Source organism: Sminthopsis crassicaudata, chromosome 6 (genome assembly GCF_048593235.1).
Source record: "Sminthopsis crassicaudata isolate SCR6 chromosome 6, ASM4859323v1, whole genome shotgun sequence".
Lineage (NCBI taxonomy): Eukaryota > Metazoa > Chordata > Mammalia > Dasyuromorphia > Dasyuridae > Sminthopsis > Sminthopsis crassicaudata.
Genome location: NC_133622.1, coordinates 249,014,427 through 249,035,575, shown reverse-complemented (window position 1 = coordinate 249,035,575; position 21,149 = coordinate 249,014,427). Strand labels below are relative to the sequence as shown.

General features: G+C 53.1%; 2 protein-coding genes across 2 annotated transcripts in view; both read left to right on the top strand.

Annotated features, from left to right (window-relative positions):
- Positions 1-2,378: 2,378 nt before the first annotated feature.
- LOC141545445 (solute carrier family 22 member 6-like) lies at positions 2,379-13,138 on the top strand. Its single transcript, XM_074272506.1, has 9 exons — positions 2,379-2,847; positions 3,653-3,756; positions 4,432-4,586; positions 7,566-7,734; positions 8,622-8,745; positions 8,955-9,070; positions 10,448-10,662; positions 10,798-10,906; positions 12,931-13,138. The coding sequence occupies exons 1-9, from the start codon at positions 2,467-2,469 to the stop codon at positions 13,136-13,138; spliced, it is 1,581 nt and encodes a 526-aa protein (XP_074128607.1). The 5' UTR covers positions 2,379-2,466.
- A 2,074-nt stretch (positions 13,139-15,212) lies between these two features.
- The window catches only part of LOC141547804 (solute carrier family 22 member 6-A-like), a 16,553-nt gene continuing 10,616 nt past the window's right edge, over positions 15,213-21,149 (top strand). The window contains exons 1-4 of the mRNA XM_074276380.1: positions 15,213-15,720; positions 17,395-17,498; positions 17,794-17,948; positions 21,134-21,149. The exon at positions 21,134-21,149 is cut by the window's right edge and continues 153 nt beyond it. Coding sequence (XP_074132481.1) covers positions 15,328-15,720; positions 17,395-17,498; positions 17,794-17,948; positions 21,134-21,149 — 668 coding nt within the window. The 5' untranslated portion in view covers positions 15,213-15,327. The remainder of the gene's footprint in view (positions 15,721-17,394; positions 17,499-17,793; positions 17,949-21,133) is intronic.

Here is a 21,149-nt window from a genome sequence, read left to right as displayed (position 1 = left end):
CTCTAATGTGTTGACATCAAATCTTTTGTCTTTCTTTGGGGCCACCACTTTTGTGGAATGCAAATGATTAGCTTGAAAGGCATAAGTCTATGATTGGTCCAACATTCTGCACCATGCATCATCACCTTTGTCACTCTCACATCCTGTCTGGTTCTTCTCCTTTCAATGCAATAATCTATTAAATGCCAACGTTCGCTTTGAGGGTGCATCCATGAAGTTTTATTGCATTTAGATAAACAGAAAAAAAGAGGTGGTGATGAGAAGGTCATTAGATACATAAGCAAAAAAAAAAAATTAAAAAATAAATAAAATAAATTTAAAAGGCTGCTAAGACATTCAAGGGACTGCTGAATCCCACTGCTGCTTCATTTTAGTGAGAAAATGATTTTGTAGCCTGGGTCACCTGCATGCAGGATTGTGACTATAGCTCCCATAGGTGAGACACAGAGAGAATCATTCAACTTGCTGTGGATTAAAGTTGGGAGCCCTGGGCAGCATGGACCCAATGCAGAAGGAGGGTTGGGGGTAGGCAGGAGTTTAAGGTCTCATTTTATAGAATTTTGGGGAAACAGACTAATTCTTCTTTGCCATCTTGGGATTAGTTCATTTTTGTATCCAAACCATCTCAAAGTTTTCAATAAAACTTTAAAGTTAACACAGTCACATCATCTCCCAATTGTCAAAACCAGTGGTCTTCCACTGGCCTCCCTTCAGTGTCTGGAACCTAAGATATACATATAACAAGGTGAAAGGCCTTGACAGCAAACCCTAGATGCATCATCCTACTTTGACCCCTTTTGCTAGGATATAATTTTTAGTTAATATATGATCTAATTTGTCAATTATTCTCCTTAATCTTTGGGAGGGCTTCGATCTTATTTCTAACTTCTGCCTCATTGTACTGGTTACTTTAAAACTCACTGTCCTGTAAGATTAAAAGGGGAAAGGGTGGTCAGGAGGACTAGACAAGATACAATTTGCATGTACAGATCTTAAGGGATCAGGTAGGTACCAGGGATCTCAGTCAGGATTTGTGAGGCAGGCTGGACTCAGGGCACAAGCAACAACAGAAGGCTAGAGTGAGAAGTGGGTCAGACTCCTGGCATTTAGTCAAGAGCCCAGGGAGTGCTTCGATGGGAGGCTGGAGCCAGGCCGGGGCCCAGAATATTGCAAGAGGTCAACAGCTGGGACACCCACAGAGATAGTCTCAAAAGTCAAAGGAGGCAAGGGGTCAAGTGGCTTGGTCTGGTGTCAGCAGGGATTCAAGGTTTTGAGGTGACAGTATTCCTTCCTGTTATTATATATTTATTGTATGTTCTAACATCCCTCCCACTTCTGACATTCTCTGTTCTGAGGTCTCCCAGCTCTGACTTTCTCTGTTCTAAGGTTCCTTCTTGACATTATATCTTGTTTGTTCTAAAATTCCTCCCAGGGGCAGCTAGGGGGTGCAGGAGATAGAGCACCAGCCTTGAATTCAGGACAACCTGAGTTCAAATCCGATCTCAGACACTTAACACTTCCTAGCTGTGTGACCCTGGGCAAGTCACTTAACCCTAGCCTCAGGAAAAAAAAAAAAAAATCCCTCCCAGCTCTAACTTTCTCTGTTCGAAGGTCCCATTCATCTCTAAAACTCTTTGTTCTAAGTTCTCTTCCAAATCTGGCTATTTCTGTTCTGTGTTCTAAAGTCCCTCCCAGTTCAGACACTGTGTTAAGGTCCCTCACCCACCAGCTCTGACATTCCATGTTCTAAGGCCCCTCTCAACTCTCACATTCTACGTTTTAAGGAACCTCCCCACTCACACCCCAGCTCTCTCCTCTGGGGTGCTCTTGTTTTTGGGTTTCTCTTTGGAGGAGGTGTTTGATGCTCTGAGCTGGCCAAAATAACCTCTGACCTGCAGACCAAGCACAATTCTAGGACACTGGGCCCCAAACCAATTTGAGGGGCTTACTTGGCTCCTGCCTTTCTCCCCTTCCCCGTTCCTGCCCCCTCCCCCAGGAAAACACAAGACGTGACCCACGGCTTGCAGTGCAGGTGTCCAGACCTTTCGAAGCTCCCAGCACTCGTGTTCTGTTCCCTTTTGACCCACAAGCAAAAGGAGCATGCCGCAGGTTTTCTCAGCAGTCTCTGCCTTGAGTCACATTTTAACTCTAACTGTCCAAACCTGGAGGAATAGAAAACAAGTGGGAGGCTGAGGTCCAGAAAGGAGGGGTTGTCTCTGGCCCAGTGAGGCCCCGAATCACCCAGATCTGGGGAGAGAGGCAGGAGAAGGAGGGAGGGCTGGCTCAGCCTGTTGTCTCTCCCACTGAGCGAGTACACTCTTCCTCCAGGAGCAGATCGAGCGGGGAGCTGAGCAGGAAAGGCGGCTGGGACCCTCTCCACTCCACTGAAAGACCGGACGGGCACTGGGCAGAAGTCCCCGGACCACTTCACTGAGGCTCCCGGCTCTCAGCCCCACCTCCATCCCCATGACCTTCAATGACATCCTCTTGCAGGTGGGAGGGGTGGGCCGCTTCCAATGGGTCCAGTTCACCCTGGTGGTCATCCCGATGCTGCTGCTGTCCTCCCATAATACCGCGCAGAACTTCACGGCTGCCATTCCCGGCCACCACTGCCGCCCACCGCCCTCCGCCAACCTGAGTGGGGACGGCACAGGAGCGGAGGAACTGCGGGCCTGGCTGCCCCAGGATGAGCAGGGAAGGCCGGTGTCATGCCGTCGCTTTACCGCCCCCCAAAGGGGGCTACACTGGTCCAACGACACATGGCCCAATGCCACCGGAGCCACCGAGCCCTGTGTAGATGGCTGGACCTATGACCACAGCACCTTCCCCGCCACTATTGTGACCGAGGTAAGGGCTCTGGGGAGGGCACTACGGGGACTCAAGCAAGATTAGCTGGACTCCCTGGCCAGGGGAAGCCTAGAGCTGCAGCTTTCTGACTCAGTTTCCCTATCTGAGGGAAGAAGACTAATAAACACAAGGGTAAAAAAGAGAGAGAAGCAGGATACGGGGCTGAGGAGAGCAGACCCCTGCCTTCCTTAGGCAAGAGTGCTCAGAAACTAGGGGACGCGGTGAGAGAGGGGATAAGGTGAGAGAAGAGATAAAGAAGAGAGAGGGGAAGGGGGTGGCTGTGGGGAAAAGGAACGGGGAGGAGAAGCGGTTCAGAGGGAGGCTGGGGACAGGGCAGGAGGCAACAAAGTGGGAGAAAACTCAGAAATGAGGAAGAGAAAAGACAGAAACAACTATGGGAAAGGGAAGGGCGGGGGAGAAGGGAAGGGAAGAGGGAATGAGCCGGGGAGAGGCTGGAATAAAAGGAGGGGGAAGAAAGAGAGGGAAGAGAGAAGAGGGACACTGGGGGTCCGATGTAGGCGGGTGGGCATGGTGGGAGATGGAGGGGGAGAAGGGACCAGCATGGGGGGTAATGGAGGGGGAGAAAGGGCCAGCATGGGGGCGGGGAACAGAGGAGAGAAGGGGCCAGCATGGGGCTGGGGCAGAGGAAAGAAGCCTCTCTCCTTCTCCATCCCATTCTCCTCCTGCTCTTCCTCTTCCTCTTGACTTTCTTCCCCCAAAGCTGCCATTCCTGGGGAGGTGAATCAAGCAAGCTTTCTGAGCGGCTTGAGGGAGTCCCCGGCCCAACACCCTCTCTCCCCCACAGTGGGACCTCGTTTGCGGTCACAGGGCCCTGCGCCAACTGGGCCAGTCCTTTTTCATGTCAGGGGTGCTCATCGGGGCTTCCGTGTTTGGGAACCTGGCAGACAGGTCAGTCCTGGGACTTGCTGGGGCTCCAGGTGTGAGGTGGGGGGGCCAGGTCAGAGGCAGAGAACCAAGGGAAGGAGAAGGCCCCCGGGGCTGGGGGGAAGGAAGCTGTGCCCACCCTTCAAGGCCCAGCTCCCCAGACCCTTCAGGCCCTCAGTGCTCACCCCCTTCTCCCTCCAACAACGTACCAGTTCCAGGCCTCTCATCCTTCCCTGGATTGTCCTCAACCAGAAAGCCCCGGAGAGCCACTTTCTCATCCATTTTCTTGCCTCCATGATCTAAGGACAAAAAGGAAGCAATGTTTTTCCCTCTGAGAATACTTTCTGCACAATGACACTCATGTGCCCGTTTCACAGATGAAGAAGTTGAGGTTCTGAGAAGTCGCATATCTAGAACTTTAAGGTTTATCCACAATCCCTGCGGCCAGGCAGAAAGAGTCTTGTCCCCATTTTACAGAAGAGGAAACATGAAAGAAATCAAAGGCCTGGCCAGTGTTCCATGAGTGATTGTCAGCCTTAGAGCGGAGCTCAGGACCAGGCCTGTCAGAGGTCTCAACTGATTGATTGACTGATGAATTAGTGATTGATTGAATGAATGAATGAATGCCAGGTTTGCTGGGATCGGCGGAGGGCCAGAGAAGGGGGAGGCCTGGGAACACTGTGCTCTGTGTCTCCCCAGGCTGGGCCGCCGGAAGATCCTGATCTGGACCTACCTGCAGACGGCCGTGATGGGCACCTGCTGCGCCTTCTCTCCCAACTTCAGCATCTACTGCGCCCTCCGCTTTCTGACGGGCGTTTCCCTGTCTGGCATGGCGCTCAACTGCTTTACACTGAGTGAGGGGAAGGGACAGGGGGAGGATGGTGGGGAAGGGGCCACCCCAATAGCCTGTAGTACCCACTTCTCCCGCTCACGCTAGTCCCCGTTCCAGGAGCTCACCAAACCCGGGCTGCCCCTGCCCCGTCGCCAACTGTGAAGTCCTCACGTCCCCCCGTTTCTGTCTCTCAGAAACATAACTAGGATGGAGCAACTAGGGCTTTTACCCAAGGCACAAACATGGGATTGGGATGTTCTATTCCTCCGGTCTCCCGCCCGGCCCCACCAGTCTCCTCATGGTAACTGAGGGGGTGAGGACCACCAGCCATGCTGTAGGGATGTGGGACGGACTCTAGAACAGGAGCTCTTAACTTAGGGTCTATACAGCAATTTCAGGGCTTCTGGGAACTTGGAATAGGAAAAAAGATATCTTTCTTTTTGCTAAGCCCTCCTGAAATCGAGCGTTTCCTTCCAAGAGAAGGAGTCCACTGGCTTCAGCAGGCTACTGGGGGGACCATGACACCGAAAAGGCTTGAGAACCCTGGGCCCGGCTACTCCCAGACAGCCGCCGGCCCCCACCTCTTTCCAAAGGATGTTTCCTGCTAGTTGAGATTTGGTTCAAGGATTTCTGCCCCAGGATCTCCTCCTCCTTAGGCCGGGGGCTGCTCAGCTGGAAGAACCCCAGGGCTTGGAACTACAAGGACTGGGAAGAAATAGCCAACTCCGGCCCCCAGTGTAGTGATAAGGAAGCTAAGGGCCCGAGAAGGAGAGTCACTCACAGTTACACAGGGAGTGAAGCAGAATGGGGATTTGAACCCAGGTCCTCTTATGCCCGAGCGCTCTCCCCGAGGGAACTCATTTTTCAGAGGCTTGGCGAGGTCCATCACGGGCTCTTTCCATTGCACGACGCTCTCCTCCCTCCAACCTTGCTCCTTCAGTCGGTGCTCGGGTCAGCCTCCCCAAAGGAGAAGTTCCTGGGGTGAGCCTCCCAACCTCCCCTAAGGGGAAGCTCCTGGGCCTTCCCAGTCCACATGGGAGGAAAGGGCTCAGGTCTAAAAAAGGCCCTTATTTCTCCCCTAGCGACCTCTCGGCCTGGTCTAGGTCCCAAACCCTTCCTCTAGGATCAGAAGAAGCCCCAAGAGCTTCTACTCTGACCCTGTCATTTTGCAAGTGGGAAATTGAGGTCCAAAACCTCTTGCCCTAAGATACAAAGCTCGGATTTGTACCCAGGTCTCCAGACTCCAGGTCCATTTGTATCAGCCTCCTGTCCTCTAACACCTGCTTTCTCTCTAAGTTCCCCATCGGGACGGAGGAAAGGGGGCTGGCGCAGTAGTGTTCAGAGTGAAGGGCTCCCTGCAGCTGGAGCTGGAGGAAGGACCTGAAGCCCCTAGCCTGCCTCAGAGCTCTGGAACACTCCATTCTCCTGAGCGGCCAGGTCCTGGCTCCAGCCCCCCCAGGACCCTCTCCCTGGAGCCCCCCTTCCTTGGCTCCAGCTCCAGCTCTGCCCTTTTCTCCCCTGCCTCCCCTCCTCCGACCCTCCTGCCTTCTGCCCTTTCCCTGGCTCCAGCACCCCAGCTAGGAAGCTCTGAAGGTTGCAAGGGTCGCCTTCTCTCTTCCCCTCCCCCAAAGTCATCTCCCTGTCTGTCCTGCTTCAGAAACCATGGCCATGCTCGAGACCAGAAACCCGAAGCCCTCCCTGTGCAGCGGGTCAGAACCAGAGCATGGCAGATCTTGGAACAGGATGTATCGGTGGGGATGTGGGCCCCCAAATGGCCCTTTGAGCCTTGAATGTCAGTGTTTGAAGGAAGCCGAGTACAGAACAAAGGCTATAGTGTCTAGGACAAACCTTTAAAGGGATAACGTTGGTGCTGGAACATGGAACGTCCACGCCCCAAAGGGCTTCGGAACCCAAAACACGGATTGTCGGGTGCCGGGACCATCTAGAATATCAGAATAACGTAAAGTGCCGGGGCTGGAATGAATAGATTAGTGAGTGAAAAGCCTTTAGTGCTGTTATTAGGTCCTGTACAACTCTCTTTGGAGTTTTCCTGATGAAGATAGTGGAGGGGTTTGCAATTTCCTCAGCCGGCCCATTTTACAAATGAGGAAACTGAGGCAAACAGAATGAAATGGTTTCATAATAAGCATCTGAGCTGGGATTTGAACTTAGGTCTTCCTGTTTCCAGGCACTATCCCACCTAACTGCCCCTCCAGACATTTATTAAGCACCTACTGTGGGCCAGGCCCCGGCCTGCACACTTGGGGCACACCCTGAAGCACGGAAGCTAGGCCCGGCCTTTGGATCTCACTCTAATAAAGGGAGCCATCCTGTAAAGGGGGATGGAGGAGAGGGGAGTCAGAGGAAAGAGAACGGAGGCATTACTGAGCGGAGGCTGGCCGCCCTTGCCAGGGGGTGCCCCGAGCTGGCCGTACAAAGTGGGTCCTTGTTCTTTGTCCTTGAAACCCTGGCATGGGGGAGGGGGACATGCAGTGAGTTGGATGGAAGTGAGGGAGGGCCGGGCAAGGTCACCTGCCTCAGTTTCCCCTCCAGAGCCCGGCCAGGTCCAGTGGCCAGACGTAGCCCGGGAGATGGCCCTGGATGCAGTGTGGGTCTTGGTCTTTCTAGGCTGAGCTCTTTAACAGGCCTCAGGTAGAAAGCAGGAGGAGGAAGAAGAGCAGGTAGCATGGTGGGCCCCAGATAACATGGTGTGGAGGAGGGGCATGGCGCTTCCAGCTAGAGGAACAATCCCCAGTGGGAAGCCCGAGCTCTAGGGTTCTGAACTGGGGTTCTGGCAAGAGGAGGGTGAATGTGGGAGCCATGATGTGGCACTGGCGGGCTCCGGGCTCCACTGGCCCCCTCCGCCTCCTACTCGCTGGGCCCTGAGCCCCTGGGCGGCCGGCCTTTAGCCTGGCCACGATACTGGGTTTGGGCAGGGGTCTGGAGCAGAATCCTGGGGACCCCACGGCTAATCCCTGTGTTCCCACCTCCCCACCCCCAGATGTGGAGTGGATGCCCATCCACACCCGGGCTACAGTGGGCACTCTGGTTGGCTTCGCCTACAGCATCGGGCAGTTCATCCTGGCAGGCTGTGCCTATGCAGTGCCCCACTGGCGCTGGCTGCAATTCCTCATCTCTGTGCCCTTCTTCTTCTTCTTCCTCTACTCCTGGTAGGTGAACCCTTGCTCTGGGGCACGGCAGGCCCTTGTCCCTGTCCCTTCTACCCTGTGGGCACCCCTGGCCCAAGCTTTGGCTCCTGCACCTTTTTGCTGAAGGGATGTTTCTAAAGGCTGGTCCCTGGGGGCTCCCTGCAGCCTCTGGGACTCCTGCAAACCCTCCTTTGGGGCACTGGAACCCTCCCAGCTCACTTCCAACATCTCTTTGCAGGTTGGCTGCAGACAAACCCTTATCCTTGCTGCTTCCCATACTCGCTATTCCATTTCCCACCTCTGGGCCCTTGCCTACAAGGCTCTCCCTCCTCCTTTTTGCCTCTGGGAACCATCAGACTCCTTTCCAGATTCAGCTAAACGTCTGCCTCCTTCAAGGAGTCTTCCCTGATGCCTCCATGCCACATGGGGAGGGGCCGGAACAAGTCGCCAATTATTTAGCATTTATTTTGCACACAGATTGTATTTATTTATCGTGGATATTTCCCCCAGCAGACTTTAAACTCCCTGAGGGAAGGGGCTGTCTTACTTATTTGTATCACTAGTACCTGCTGTGTCTCCAGCTACCCTTCTACACACTCACACTCACACACACACTCACACACACTTCCCAGCTTGGGGATTCTGGGAAATTCCAAGCCCCCTTTGCTCAGCAGTGCCCTCTTGATCCTTATTCTGCCTTTTCTCAATCAGAGAGGATTGGAATCCCTCCCAGGGACTAGTACCATATCAGGTGTCCTACTCCCCAGCCACCCCCTCCACCCGTGATTCCATTAGGCAGAGCCTGGCACTCCAAACCTCCATCAGCCCCGGGTCCAGTCTGCCCGGGCAGCTGATGGGACTCCGGCCCCTCCTAGCCAGATTGGGAATCTGGTCTTTCCTCACTCCAGGCTCTTCGTTGAATCTGCCCGATGGCAGGCATCCACCGGCAGGCTGGACCTGACGCTCCAGACCCTGCAGAAGGTAGCCTGGATCAATGGGAAGCAGGAGGAAGGGGAAAAGCTGAACATGGAGGTGAGCTCCCACACACACAGACACCATCTACCATCCTTCTAAGGAGCCTAGAAGGCCAAAGGCTCTGCCCACAGGCTGGGGGCTCACCCGGGATTCTTGGGATCCGGTCCTGCCCCAGCCTCAGTCCCAGGACCTCCAGCTCTCAGTCTACCTGTCTCAGCCATGGTGTCTTCCTGAAGCCCCTCTGCCTCTCTGTCCCTTTCCACCAGGTCCTTCAAATAAAACTTAACAAGGAGATTAACCTTGGCAAGAGCAAATATAGTGCCTTGGACCTGGTGCGTCTGCCAGTGCTCCGAGGCCTCTTCAGCTGCCTCTCCCTGATCTGGTAGGCACTGACGGGGCCCCTCAGACTGGGGAAAGGGCAGTCACTGGGCTGGGGAAGGAGATGGCCAGGTGGAGAAAAATGGAGAGCAGACAGTGGGCCTACTTAGGCAGGAGGGGAGCAAGGCCAGGATTACTATGGAAGCTGGGTACAGAGGAAGGAATACCATTTTACCCACGGTATGAGAACTAGGGTGGGGCAATTGGAGCCTTGTCCAAGAGCATCAAAATAGAGAATCTCAATAACACTAGCAGTCTTTAACCTGCAGACATTTCTTCTAAATGTGGCCGTTGGATTAAATGGACTCTGAAATCCCTTTTGGATATAAGTCTATGATCCTAGTTTGAAAGAACAATAGGAATCTTCCAGGGAGCAGCCCTATCCTAGGTGACCTCCTTCAGGACTAATTGCTTCCCTGCTTCCCATAGACTGCCCTTTGTTGGGAAATAGCCTTCTTGATTGCTGAAATTGCTAGTTAAGGCCCCAGTGACACCTTCCCCCTAGGCTCAGACCTAACCCCAATGGATGGGGTTCCATCCATTCTCTGGGCCTCTGACCCTCTGAAAGCTTATAGAATTAGACACGGAAGGGATTTTCAGTGAGATCAAGCTCACCTCTTTCATCTTACAAATGGGAGCCCAGAGGGTCAGAGAACGTGAGTCACTAACTTATCCAGGACTCTCTAACTGAAACAGAATTTGAATTCAGGTCTTCCTGTCTCCAAACATTACATTCTATCCATGGCACCATGGAGTGGCCCATTCTGTGTTAGGATACTAAACACCATTCCCCCAAAGAACTCTACTCTGCTGCTAGGGGTAGAAAATGGGGGAGCAAGGAAGGAAACAAGCATTTCATTAAGCACCTACTATGTGCCAGATACTGTGCTACATGCTTTACAAATATTCTTATTTAATCCTCTCAGCCACCTGGGGGGAGGGGGGCTGCTGTTACTATTCTCATTTTACAGATGAAGAAACTGAGGCAGCTTAAGTGATTTGTCCAGCAAGTGTCTGAGGCTGGGTTTGAACTCAGGTTTTCCTGATTGAAGACCTGACTCTCTATGTACTGTGTCACCTACCTGGATCTATTTATTCCTCTCTCAGATCATTCTGGCATTTTCTAGACCAAGGGCCCCACAGGGCTGGGGTCACTACCTCCTCACAGTAACTCTTTCCATTTTCCCCGCTTCCTTTTCCTCCCTCTATTCTGCAACCCTTTATAGCTATAACCATATATTTTATAACTTTATAACTATACATATAAACACTGACTTTGTTCTCTCTCCCTGAGCCTCAGTTTCCTCACCTGTAAATAAAGGAATTTCTCAGCTCTCCATCCATCATCCACAAACTGCAACCACTTCCCTATGTCTCGCAGGTTTGCCACCAGCTTTGCCTACTACGGGCTAGTCATGGACTTGCAGTATTTTGGAAGCAACATCTACCTCACCCAAGTGATCTTTGGGATAGTGGATTTGCCGGCCAAACTCATAGGCTTCCTGGTCATTAACTACATTGGCCGGCGCCCCGCACAAATGGCCTCCTTGCTGCTGGCTGGCGTTTCCATCTTGGTCAATATGCTGGTGCCGAAAGGTGAGGTGGGGGAAAATGAAGGGATCCCGGCCCCTCTTCCCTCATGGGCCAGGGCTCCTGCTCTAAAGATCACGGGACAGAGAGATCTGCTTAGCCCTCACCGTGTCCCTCCCACACTATTCTGCTTCCTCCCAGACTGGGGGATCATGAGGACTTCCCTGGCAGTCCTAGGAAAGGGTTGTCTGGGGAACTCCTTCAACTGTGTCTTCTTGTACACTGGGGAGCTCTATCCCACCGTAATTCGGTGAGTATCAAAAGTCCTGGGAGAGAGACCCGGAGTCGGTGCCTGGGGGAGGGGAAGGTGGAGATCCTCCAGCCAGGTCAAATCCATGCTCAGAGCAATGTCCAAGCACTCCAGTACCCTGTGTCCCTTCCAGTTTGAGAAGGACCTGCTATAACTCTTGCCCTTGGGGGGGGAGGAGGAATCAGACCCAGAGGAGGTCCTCAAGTCAACAAATGCTCATTAATTGCACGCTTCCATGATCTCCCTTACCCAGATGACTCCTGGCTCTATATCCCCATGCCCAGCCTCTCCCCTGAGCTTTAGTCTTGCTCACCATCAGCCCAATAGACATTTTAAACTCGGTGTCCCACAAGCATCTCAAGCCCAACATGTCCAAAACGAAACTTACCGTCTTTGCCCCCAAGCCCTCCCCTCTCCTCTTACTGTTGGGATCAACTAAAGGAGCCCTTCCTTCCAGGACCCCATGTTTGTAACCCCGGCATCGCCCTCACTCTCACTCTCCCCCCTCATCCAAATAAGGATGTTAACCCTGTAAAATCTCTCCTATCTCACTCAGTTCACTCAGCCCTCATCACCTCTCACCTGGGCTATTAGAACAGCCTCCAAACTGGCCTCCCTGCCTCAAACCTCTGTCCCTGCTCCACTCCGTCCTCCATACAGTTGCCAAAGGGATTTTCCTAGACTGAAGGATTGCCCTGTCCCCCTGTGCTTTTAAACTCCCCTGGCTACCTCTTGTTTCTGATATCCAACAGACTGTCCTTCCATGCTTGCCATAAATGCTCCCTCGCTGCCCCCCCCACTCACTCTGTGCTCCATCTCTCCCTGCCTACCGCCTCACCCATCAGCTGCCCCTTCACCTAGAACGTGCTCTTCTTTCCGTACTTGGAAGCTTTGGTTTCCTTCAAACTTGAGCTCCAAAGCCACCTGTTCTATGAAGTCTTTCCTAATCTCTCAAGTCACCCGCACCCTCCCTCTCAAAACGACCTCCTTGTCTAATGGAGGAGGCAGCGGGCAAAGATCATGGACAAAGAAGGTAAAGGCAGAGTAAATTGGAGGCCATCTCAAAAGAGAAGGCTTTCAATGGAATAGGAGAGGACAAGAAGAAGGGGGCATTTGAGATGAGTCTTAAAGACAGGTAGAAGCGAAGAGAGAACCTTCTGAGCATGGGGGACAGCAAGGGAAAAGGCAGCGAGTGTCGCATTCAAGGAGAAGCTGAAAGGTCAAAGGGCCTCTGGACTGAAGAGTAAGACAGAAAGAGAAAACATATTATGGAAAAATGCTATGGAAACATAAGAGGGAACCAAGTTATGAAGGGCTTTGAACCCCAAGCAGAGATTTTGCATTTGTTCCTGGAGACAACAGGGAGTTCCGGAGCTCCCTGTGCTTTAGGAGAATCACTGTCAGCTAAATGGAGAATGGACTGGAGGCAGACAGACCCGGCAGCCCAGAGATTGTTCCAGGGTGGAAGCAAGGCCAAAGAAGAGAAGGGTGCGTTCAAGAGAAGTGAAAGTAGAAACAACAGAACTTGAAAAACCCTTTGAGAGGAGTAAGAGTGAGGAGACGAGTTTGAATCCTTCGGCCTCCCAGGCTAGTAGCCCTTTCCAATTTACCCTAACTGTTCTGTAATCAGCTGTGTTTAGATTTATATTCTCTCTCCCTCTCCTTCTTCCTCCCTCCCTCCTTCTCTTCCTTCCTCCCTCCTTCTCTCTCTCTGTTTCTGTGTGTGTCTCTGTCTATCTCCCTCTCTTCTCTATCTTTTCCTCTCTCCCTCTTCCTCTTTTTTGTCTTTCTCTGTCTTTCTGTCTTTATCTCCATCTCTCTGTCTCTCTATCTTTCTTCTCTCTCTCCCTCTCTCCCTTTTCCTCTTATCCTCTCGCTTTTCCTCTCTCCTGTCTCTGTCTTTCTGGGTGTCTGTCTTTCTTTGTACCTGTCTCTCTCTGTCTCTGTCTCTGTCTCTCTGTCTCTGTTTCTGTCTCTCTCTGTGTCTCTGTCTCTGTCTCTTTCCCTCGCCCTTGGCATTTCAGGCAGACAGGACTGGGCATGGGCAGCATGATGGCCCGGGTGGGCAGCATCATGAGCCCTCTGGTGAATATGACCGGAGAGCTCTATCCTGCATTGCCCTCCCTCATTTATGGAGCTGTCCCCATTGCTGGAGGTACTGTCACCTTCTTTCTGCCAGAGACTCTCAACATGCCCTTGCCAGAAAGTGTGGAAGAGCTGAAGGCCAGGTGAGTGAAGGCTGCCAGCCTTTTCCTCCTCCTCCCCCCCCACACTATGGAGCCACCAGCAACTCCTTTCAAACTGGGATCTCCCTTCTCTCCCCTCTTCCTCCTGCCCATCTCTTGCTAACTTGTCCATATTTTTTAAAAGTTCCAGAACTCCAGGGCCATTTCTCAGGCAGAGTCCTGGCTGATTTTTGTAGGGAAATGAAGGCCAGGATCCAGGGAACGCCAGGGCAGCATAGCATGGCTACCCACATCTGCCCATCCGTGGGACCATCTCCCTAAAGCAGAAGAGAACCCCAGTGCCCTCCAGGATTCTCTGCCCTCATCCCAGAAAGCTTGCTCTCACCCTAAGACCCAATGACCCCTTTCCCCCTGTAGGAATCATGGGAAGAAGAAACAGAAGGAAGCGGGAGAGCAGACAATCCCCCTGCAGACTCTGAGGAAGGATGGACCATGAGGATGGATGGAGAGGAGCTGATCTTCAGAGGGTCCCGGCCACTCCTCTCTCCTCTCCCTGCTCCCTAGCAACAAGAACTGTTTCAGATGGAGCCTGAAGCCTCCTGGGGCAGGGCTGAGCTGGACTGAGAGTGGAGAGGAAAACCAAAGGGCCTGGAACAGGAAACTTCGCCCTTCCCCCAGCTCCCAGATGGCCCCTTGTGCTGTGCTCCCCTTGCCCAGATGCCGCCCTGGGCCCTATTATTAAAAGATTTGCCTGTGTCCGTACTTCTGGATCAGCTTGCGGTGTCCTTTCCCGACCAGGTCCTTTTCCTCTCCAGAGATAAATGAGTGAAACACCAGGAGGCCCCTTTTCAGTGTCATCTAAACCTCTCTCTTGGGGCAGGGGTCAACTACTCCAACCCCCTGCCTCCATCCAGTGCCATACAGCCCATGCCAGAAGCCTAATTAAGGAGGACAGAATCCCATCCTTGGCTGCCATGGCACTCCACCCCAAGCCTCCCTTCCCCCGGTTGAGCCGGACCTGACAGGTTTTCCTGAATCACAGGTGGAGGTCCTCACGGATCCGGGCTCGTCCCTGTTCTGCTCCCCACTTTTATCAGGCTCCTCTAAAGACAGAAAGCCACGTTTGGAAGCCAAAGCAGCTGAAATGCAGGCAGTCTTTGTCCCCTTCGCTCCCCCAAACCCAAGAGTGCCCTCGCCTCTGTGCAGGGCTGGGGGCTGACTCTTGTCTGGCCCTTTCTCTCCCCCCTCCCCCCTTAAGTCCAGGAAAGAGCCTTTAAGACCAGGGGAAGAATCTTGGCTACTCCCCCCACCCCATCGGGACTTTGTCCTCCTCTTGCCTCCCTTTTCCTCCCCCCACATTACACTCAGTCTAAGTAAAAGCTTCCTAATCATTAAGAAGCGTGCCGAAGTGGAATGGGTAATAAGTAATAAGTCCCCCGTGGCTGGATGTCTCCAAAGTGGGGGCAGGAGGAACCAAATGATCCGCCACTGGTCAGGGATGGCAAAGGAGGATCTCCCTGGGGCCCGGGGCGGACTCTGGCCCCTGACATCCCTCCAGCTTGGAGATTCTGGAACTCTCCCTCTTGCCCCTTGCCCTTGAGATGGTTCTTAATATCCCCCACGTGGGGGTGAGCCGAGGACTGCAGCGAGGCCCAGAGAAGGCCCCTCCAAGCCCCATGTGTGGATGAGGTGCCAAGGAGTGACTGGCAAAGTGCCCCGCCGCTCAGCCTGGGACAATCTGACGCTCATCAGTCTTCTGGCCCACTGTTCTTTCCTTGACTTTGGATATCCCCTGCTCCTCTTCTCAGTGGTTAATCCTTTAGAGCCAAAATAACAGTTTAACCCAGGAGAGGTAGCTGTGGATGGGCTGGGTGGGAGGATGGCTAGAGCAGGGGGGAGTGTTCTTGGCCCCTGCAATCCTGGCCAGTCCCTGCCAAAGGCGGGCCCCATAGGAATCCCCATCCACCGGGGCAGTGCTCGGGAACAAGAGTTGGAGGGACAGGGGAGTTGGGCAGGGGAAGGGCCTGGGCCTCTTTTCCCATCTGCAGCTGAGACCAGTTGGCCCGGAGGAGGGGGACCCCCCACAGCTCTGGCGTTTCCGGCCTCCAAGGGCTGAACAGATCAGCTGGTAAGGCCGGGACTCTGGGACCAGAGCAGCCCCGTTCCACTAAGTTTTCCTCTACCAGCCCAGGGCAGCAGTCGGGGAGCTGAGGCCAGGAGCTCCCCAGAGCCACCATGACCTTCACCAGCCTGCTGGAACAGCTCGGGGGACTGGGGCTCTTCCAACGGCTGCACATCCTCGCCCTGGTGGTCCCCATACTCCTGACAGCCTCGCACAACCTCCTGCAGAACTTCTCGGCGGCGGTACCCCCACACCACTGCCGGCTCCAGCCAGTGCCCCTCGGTACCGGCCACACGGGGAACCTCAGCTCGGAGAGGCTCCTCCAGCTGTGGGTTCCACTGGACGGAGGCCACCAGCCCGAGAGGTGCCGACAGTTCTCCCAACCCCACTGGCAAAGCCTGGACCCCAACGCTTCCTCTCCCAACGGGAGCATCCCCGCTACGGAACCGTGCCGAGACGGATGGACCTATGACCGCAGCGAGTTCGAGGCTACCATCGTGACAGAGGTAATGAGGAGCTGGGGAGGACACAAGAGGGGGCCGAGGAAGAGACCCCCTAGCAGATTCAGAGCTGAGAGAGCTGAAGAGCTGAGATCTCTTCTCTCCCCCCCCACACCCCCCAAGTCACTTTGGCTAAGTCCCTTCCCTCTGGCCTCCATCTGCAAGATGAGAGATGAGACTGGGGGGAAAGTCCTGCCAGGGTAACCCCGTTTCCTCTCTTAGCAGCATTCCTGAGTGGGTAAGTTGAGGAATGCCATAGGATTACCTGGTTTTAGCATAGACTTAATCATGTGGCAAAGATGGCAAGGCGAGTTCCAGTAACCAGTACAGTCAGAGGGCTTCCAACACGGCTGAAGATAAAGCCAGCAAGAGCCCCTCTAAGTTTGAGAGTCCCTTGACTGGGGGTCTCCGGTGGAGGTCCTCACGGATCCAGGCTCGTCCCTGTTCTGCTCCCCACTTTTGTCAGGCTCCTCTAAAGACAGAAATGGCCCACTTCCCAAATGTGCCCATGGCCCAGAGTCAGGAGGAATGGCTAAGACGAGATGGCAGTCAGGTGACAGGTCACATTAAGTGAGGAACTGTGCCCAAGGTTGGAAAAATCCTGGAACAAGCTCTGGGAGGTCTGGCTGAGAGCAGGGTGTCTCGAAGGAGGCTTTGGGGGTTTAATGGATTCTAAGCTGAACATGAAGGTGAGCCGGCGGCCAAAATCCAGAACCAAAAACTGCCAGCGGCCCCCTCCCTCTCCTCCTGAGTGCTCTGGGGTGGGCTTTGGGGAGCCAGAAGGGTGAAGGGATCCAAGATGCGCCATGGGAGCACCGACCGAAGGGAATCGGGGCCGCATAGCATGGCCAAGAGTCAGTGGTCCAAGAGCCCAAGGACTTTGAGAAGGACCAGACTGAATCTGCTTGGCCCCAGGGCGCAGAAGCTGGAGCAACAGGAGGACATCTCCAGGGGTAAACTGAGGCTTGATGTCCATCAGGAAGTGGAAGAGAGGCTGCCTCAAGGGGGCACTGCCCATGCATGGCCATACTTCCCTAGCACAAGCTGTTCCTCTAGGGGGATGAAGAAGTGGGCACAGGAGGGGATTAGATCAGCACTGGGAGGGCTGGGACAGGTAAGATGTGGGACTAACAGAGACTTATCTAGCTCATTATCACAGAAGAATCATCAGCGCCCAATATTGGGCAAAGCTGCCATCAACCCTGCCCAGTTCAAGCTCCAGACCTTCTCTGTGGCCTCCCTGAGGGCCTCCCCTTTGGACCATTCACAACACTTTTGACTCCCCACTCTCGGGTCTGCTTCTCCTCCCATAATCCTCTGCTCAAGGGAAGGCTTCCCCTCCATCTTTAATCACCAATCAATCCTCAGAGAAAGACCAATCAATCTACCTATCAGCAAGCACTTATTAAGTGCTTACTGTATACCAGGCCATCGTAGGGAGACAAAGGAAACATTCCTTGCCTGTGACATTCTGACAGTCCCATAACCTTGGGGGATGATCCTGCACCTCAGAGACTGGACCCTCAGTGACCCTTGAGACATTTACTGCAGCCTTTGTTTGAAGGATTCCCCATCTTCCTGGTGGGGGTGTTTTGTGGGAGAGGACAATAAGGGGGTGGGGACTGAACCCCAGTTTGTCGCTCCTAACCCTTCAGGCCCTTATCCCTTTCTCTGAAACAGTGGGACCTGGTGTGTGACTCCTGGAAACTGACCCAGATGGCACAGTCCATTTACATGGCAGGGGTCCTTGTGGGAGCCATGGCGTTTGGGAGCTTGGCAGACAGGTATTCTGGCCTGGGTGGAGGGAGGGCAGAGAGGCGACTCCGGCCTCTCATCCCAGACCTCTGACCCTAGACCCCCCTAATCCAAGCTCCCTCTCCTTCTCCTCCTCCCCAGCCTGTCCCTCCATTATTGGCGCTGTCTCTGTTTCCCGGTCCCAGCTGCCCTATGTCCCCTATCTGTAGCCCTGAGCCTCCGAGGGACAGTCCGTCACCCTTCACCGCTCCCCACCCTGGCTCTTTTGCACCTTGCTGCAGACTGTAGATGCTTCCCCATGCCCTGATCCTCCCCTCCCCCCAGGTTTGGCCGGAAGGCCCTGCTGAGCTGGTCCTACCTGCAGCTGGGGGCGGTGGGGACTGCCACTGCCTTCTCCCCCAACTTCTCCACCTACTGTGCCCTTCGTTTCCTGGTCGGAATGGCCGTCTCTGGAATCATCCTCAACTGCATGTCTTTGGGTGAGTGTCCCACGTAGCCTCCCCTTCCCAGGGTCAGCCAACATTCAGGGAGCACTTAGCACAGGGGGTGCAAAGAAAGGCAAAAATAGGGTTCCAGTCTCAGGGGCTTACAGTTTAACAGGAGAGACAACATACAAACAGCCATGAGCAAACAAGATACTCGCAAGTTAGACTGAAGGTTATCTCAGAAGGAAGAGAGCTTGAGGAAAGAGCTTTGGAGGAAGGTGCAGTTTGATCCCAGTCTTGAAGGGAGGCTGGGAGGCCAGGAGACAAAGGTGAAGTAGGAAAACTTTCAAGCGTGGGGGGCAGCCAGGGAAGCTGGGTGTAAGGTCACGGGGGGGGGGGGGGAAACCAATGTAGAAGAGCAGGGAGGCTTTGAAGGGTTTTCAAAGCTAAACCAAAGACTGTATTTGATCCTGGAGATAATAGGGAGCTATTGATGGTTATAGATGAGAAGTGGACCTGCCATGGTCAGAACTGGGCTTTAGGAAGTCTCTTTGGCTGTGGAGTAGACTGTGCCCTGGCACGAGGCCGGGGAAGAGGGCAAGGGGGAGGGGAGAGACCTTGAGGCAGCCAGACCAACCAGAGGGCTACTGGATTCAAAACTGAGAGTCAGAAACAACCACTTAGCACCGACGACTTTGGAATAATGGTCTGAGGCTCACTGCCATCCTCTATAGAATCTGAAGGACTTCAGGCATTGTGGGATCACAGCTAGAGGCCATCTAGTCCCACTCCTCTACAGAGGAGGAGGCTGGGTACAAAGAGCCAAGGAGCTTGGAGCATGTAGTCCCAAGTGGCAGGGATGGGATCTGGACCCAGTGCTCCCAGTCCGGCACCAGTCCCTTCCCCGCCTCCAGCAGGTGCTGGCCAACCGGCCGGCCTGGCAACTTGCCTACTGTAAGCGCTGCCCAAAGACTATCTCCCACATGAGAGAGGGGTGCTATCTGTGTCAGCAGAGGGAGAATTTTCCCCCCCACACACAACACCACAGACCCATGAATCATTGCGGTATGAACCCACTTCAGTGGGAGGAGCCCTGGAACTGGAGCCATCCCATTTCTGTCCTGGTTATGGGACTTTGGCTTAAGCACTTAATCTCCATTTACCCTTGGTTTCCTCAACCATAAAATAATAATTAGTTCCTAATGACAGGGTTGTTGTGAGATCTTATCTGCAGAAAGTTCTTAGCACAACGCTTAGCATACAGTAGGTATTAAATAAATGTTTGTTATCTTCCCTCTCTGGGCCTCAGTTTCCTTATCTGTAAAGTGAAGGAATCAACCAAGAGGGTTTCAGGAGTCTCTTCCAGTTCTGGAAGCCCAGTTCCAATGGGGTTAAGTGACTTGCCCTGGGTCACACAGTCAGGAAGAGTTAAGTGTCTGAGGTCAGATCTGAACTCAGGTCCTCCTGTTTTCTGGTGTTCGCTGCCCTTACTTAGATCACTCTAATTTTTGCTCCTTTCTTCCCCATCCTGTCCCACTGTTGCCACCATCCTGGGACTGCTCCCCTCTCCTCCCCCCCCTCCCCCTGCAGCCTCCCCCTCATTCCCTACTCCCCTCCCCCACCCTTTGAATCCAGGACTCCTGGCTCCTCGGCCTGAGTTCTGGGCCCCTCCTCCCCTTACCCAGAATTCTCGAGCACAGCACAAAATGTTTGGGCACTGTGGGGTTCCCTCGTTCACCTAGGGCTAAGCTGTGCCCTGAAGGCTTAAGCAGGGGGAGAAAGTTCTCTGATTACTATAAACACCGCCCTGGCCCCTTCTGAAGTCCTTGCCCTGGGCCCAGCTCTCTCTAGGCAACTTCATAGTCTGCCCCCTCCCCCAGGCCTGGCTCTAGCCCAGAGAACGCACGTGGCCCGGCTCAGCTTGGGGACCTGTTAACCCTCTGTCCCCGGGCCCAGGAAACAGCTTGGCAGAGAGGCGGGCCAGTCCCAGGGTGTCGGGGCCCAACTGCGGGGCCCAGGCTCACAGGCCCCTTAGGGCCAATGACCACGATATGGAGGGAACTCCTTGCCCTGAAGACCTGGGGGGGGACACCTCCAGGGGCTTCTGGGAAGGGTCCTAGGGGGAAAGGACAGGGACTCCTTGTGGATAGAAACCTGGTAACTTGTTTTGAGAGTCAGAGCAAGCTGGGGAGTGGGAGGGATGGGTAGGGGAAGGGATTGGGAGTAGGGATCAGAAAAGAAGGAGGGAATGGGCAGAGGGAAAGATCCAGAGGCGTGCGTGGAGCCCAGAATGATGCAATAGAAACTATCAGGCCTGAAAAGATCCAAAATGCTGAGCTGGAAGCATCCTTAGAACATAAAATATCAGAACTGGAAAGGAATCAGAGCTAGAAAGGACCTAGAACACATAATGCTAAAACTGGAAGGTTCCTTAGAACATAGATATCAGAATTAAAAAGGAATCAGAGCTAGAAAGGACCTAGAACACATAATGCTAAAACTGGAAGGTTCCTTAGAACATAGATATCAGAACTGAAAAGGACTTAGAACACAAAACACTAAAACTGGAGGATTCCTTAGAGCATAGAATACCATAACTGGGAGAAATAACATATTTAGAAAGGAATCATAACTAGAAAGGACCTAGAACACATAATGCTAAAATTGAAAGATTTCTTAAAACATAGATATCAGAATTAGAAAGGACTTAGAACACAAAATACTAAAGCTAAAAGGTTCCTTAGAGCATAGAATACCATAACTGGAAGGTATCTTAGAACACTGAAAGGAATTTTAAAGCTTAGAATGCTAAAACATAAAAAATAGGTCATCAAAGCTGGGAATTTAGAGAACTCCCTGTCAGAACTGGGAGTCTATGTTCTGTATTCTAGAACACAGAATGCTGAAGTGGAAAAGGACCTTAGAATCCAGAAGGATGGAACAGAAAACATACTGTCACAGAGCCAGAAGGGACCTAAGAGCACAGAATGTTGCCATGAAGATTCTAGAACTCAGAATGTCCTATTTGGAAGGGACCTTAAAACATAGACTGTTAGAATGCAGAGCAGAAGATGTCAGGAATAAAAGGAATCTTAGAATAGAGAATATTAATGCTGAAAGAAAAAAGGAAATTAAAATGTCACAGATGAGAGACCTTGGCAATAATCACTTAGCAGAACATTTGTGTTGAATGAATAAGGAACCTGAGGGGGAAATGTGACTGTTTCTCTTCTCTCTAGTTCTAGAGTGGTCCCC

Coding starts and splice junctions, on each gene's coding strand:
- LOC141545445 (XM_074272506.1), top strand. CDS start 2,467: ATGACCTTCAATGACATCCTCTTGCAGGTGGGAGGGGTGGGCCGCTTC. Junction 2,848..3,652: donor CCGCCACTATTGTGACCGAG/GTAAGGGCTCTG, acceptor TCTCCCCCACAG/TGGGACCTCGTTTGCGGTCA. Junction 10,663..10,797: donor CAATATGCTGGTGCCGAAAG/GTGAGGTGGGGG, acceptor GCTTCCTCCCAG/ACTGGGGGATCATGAGGACT.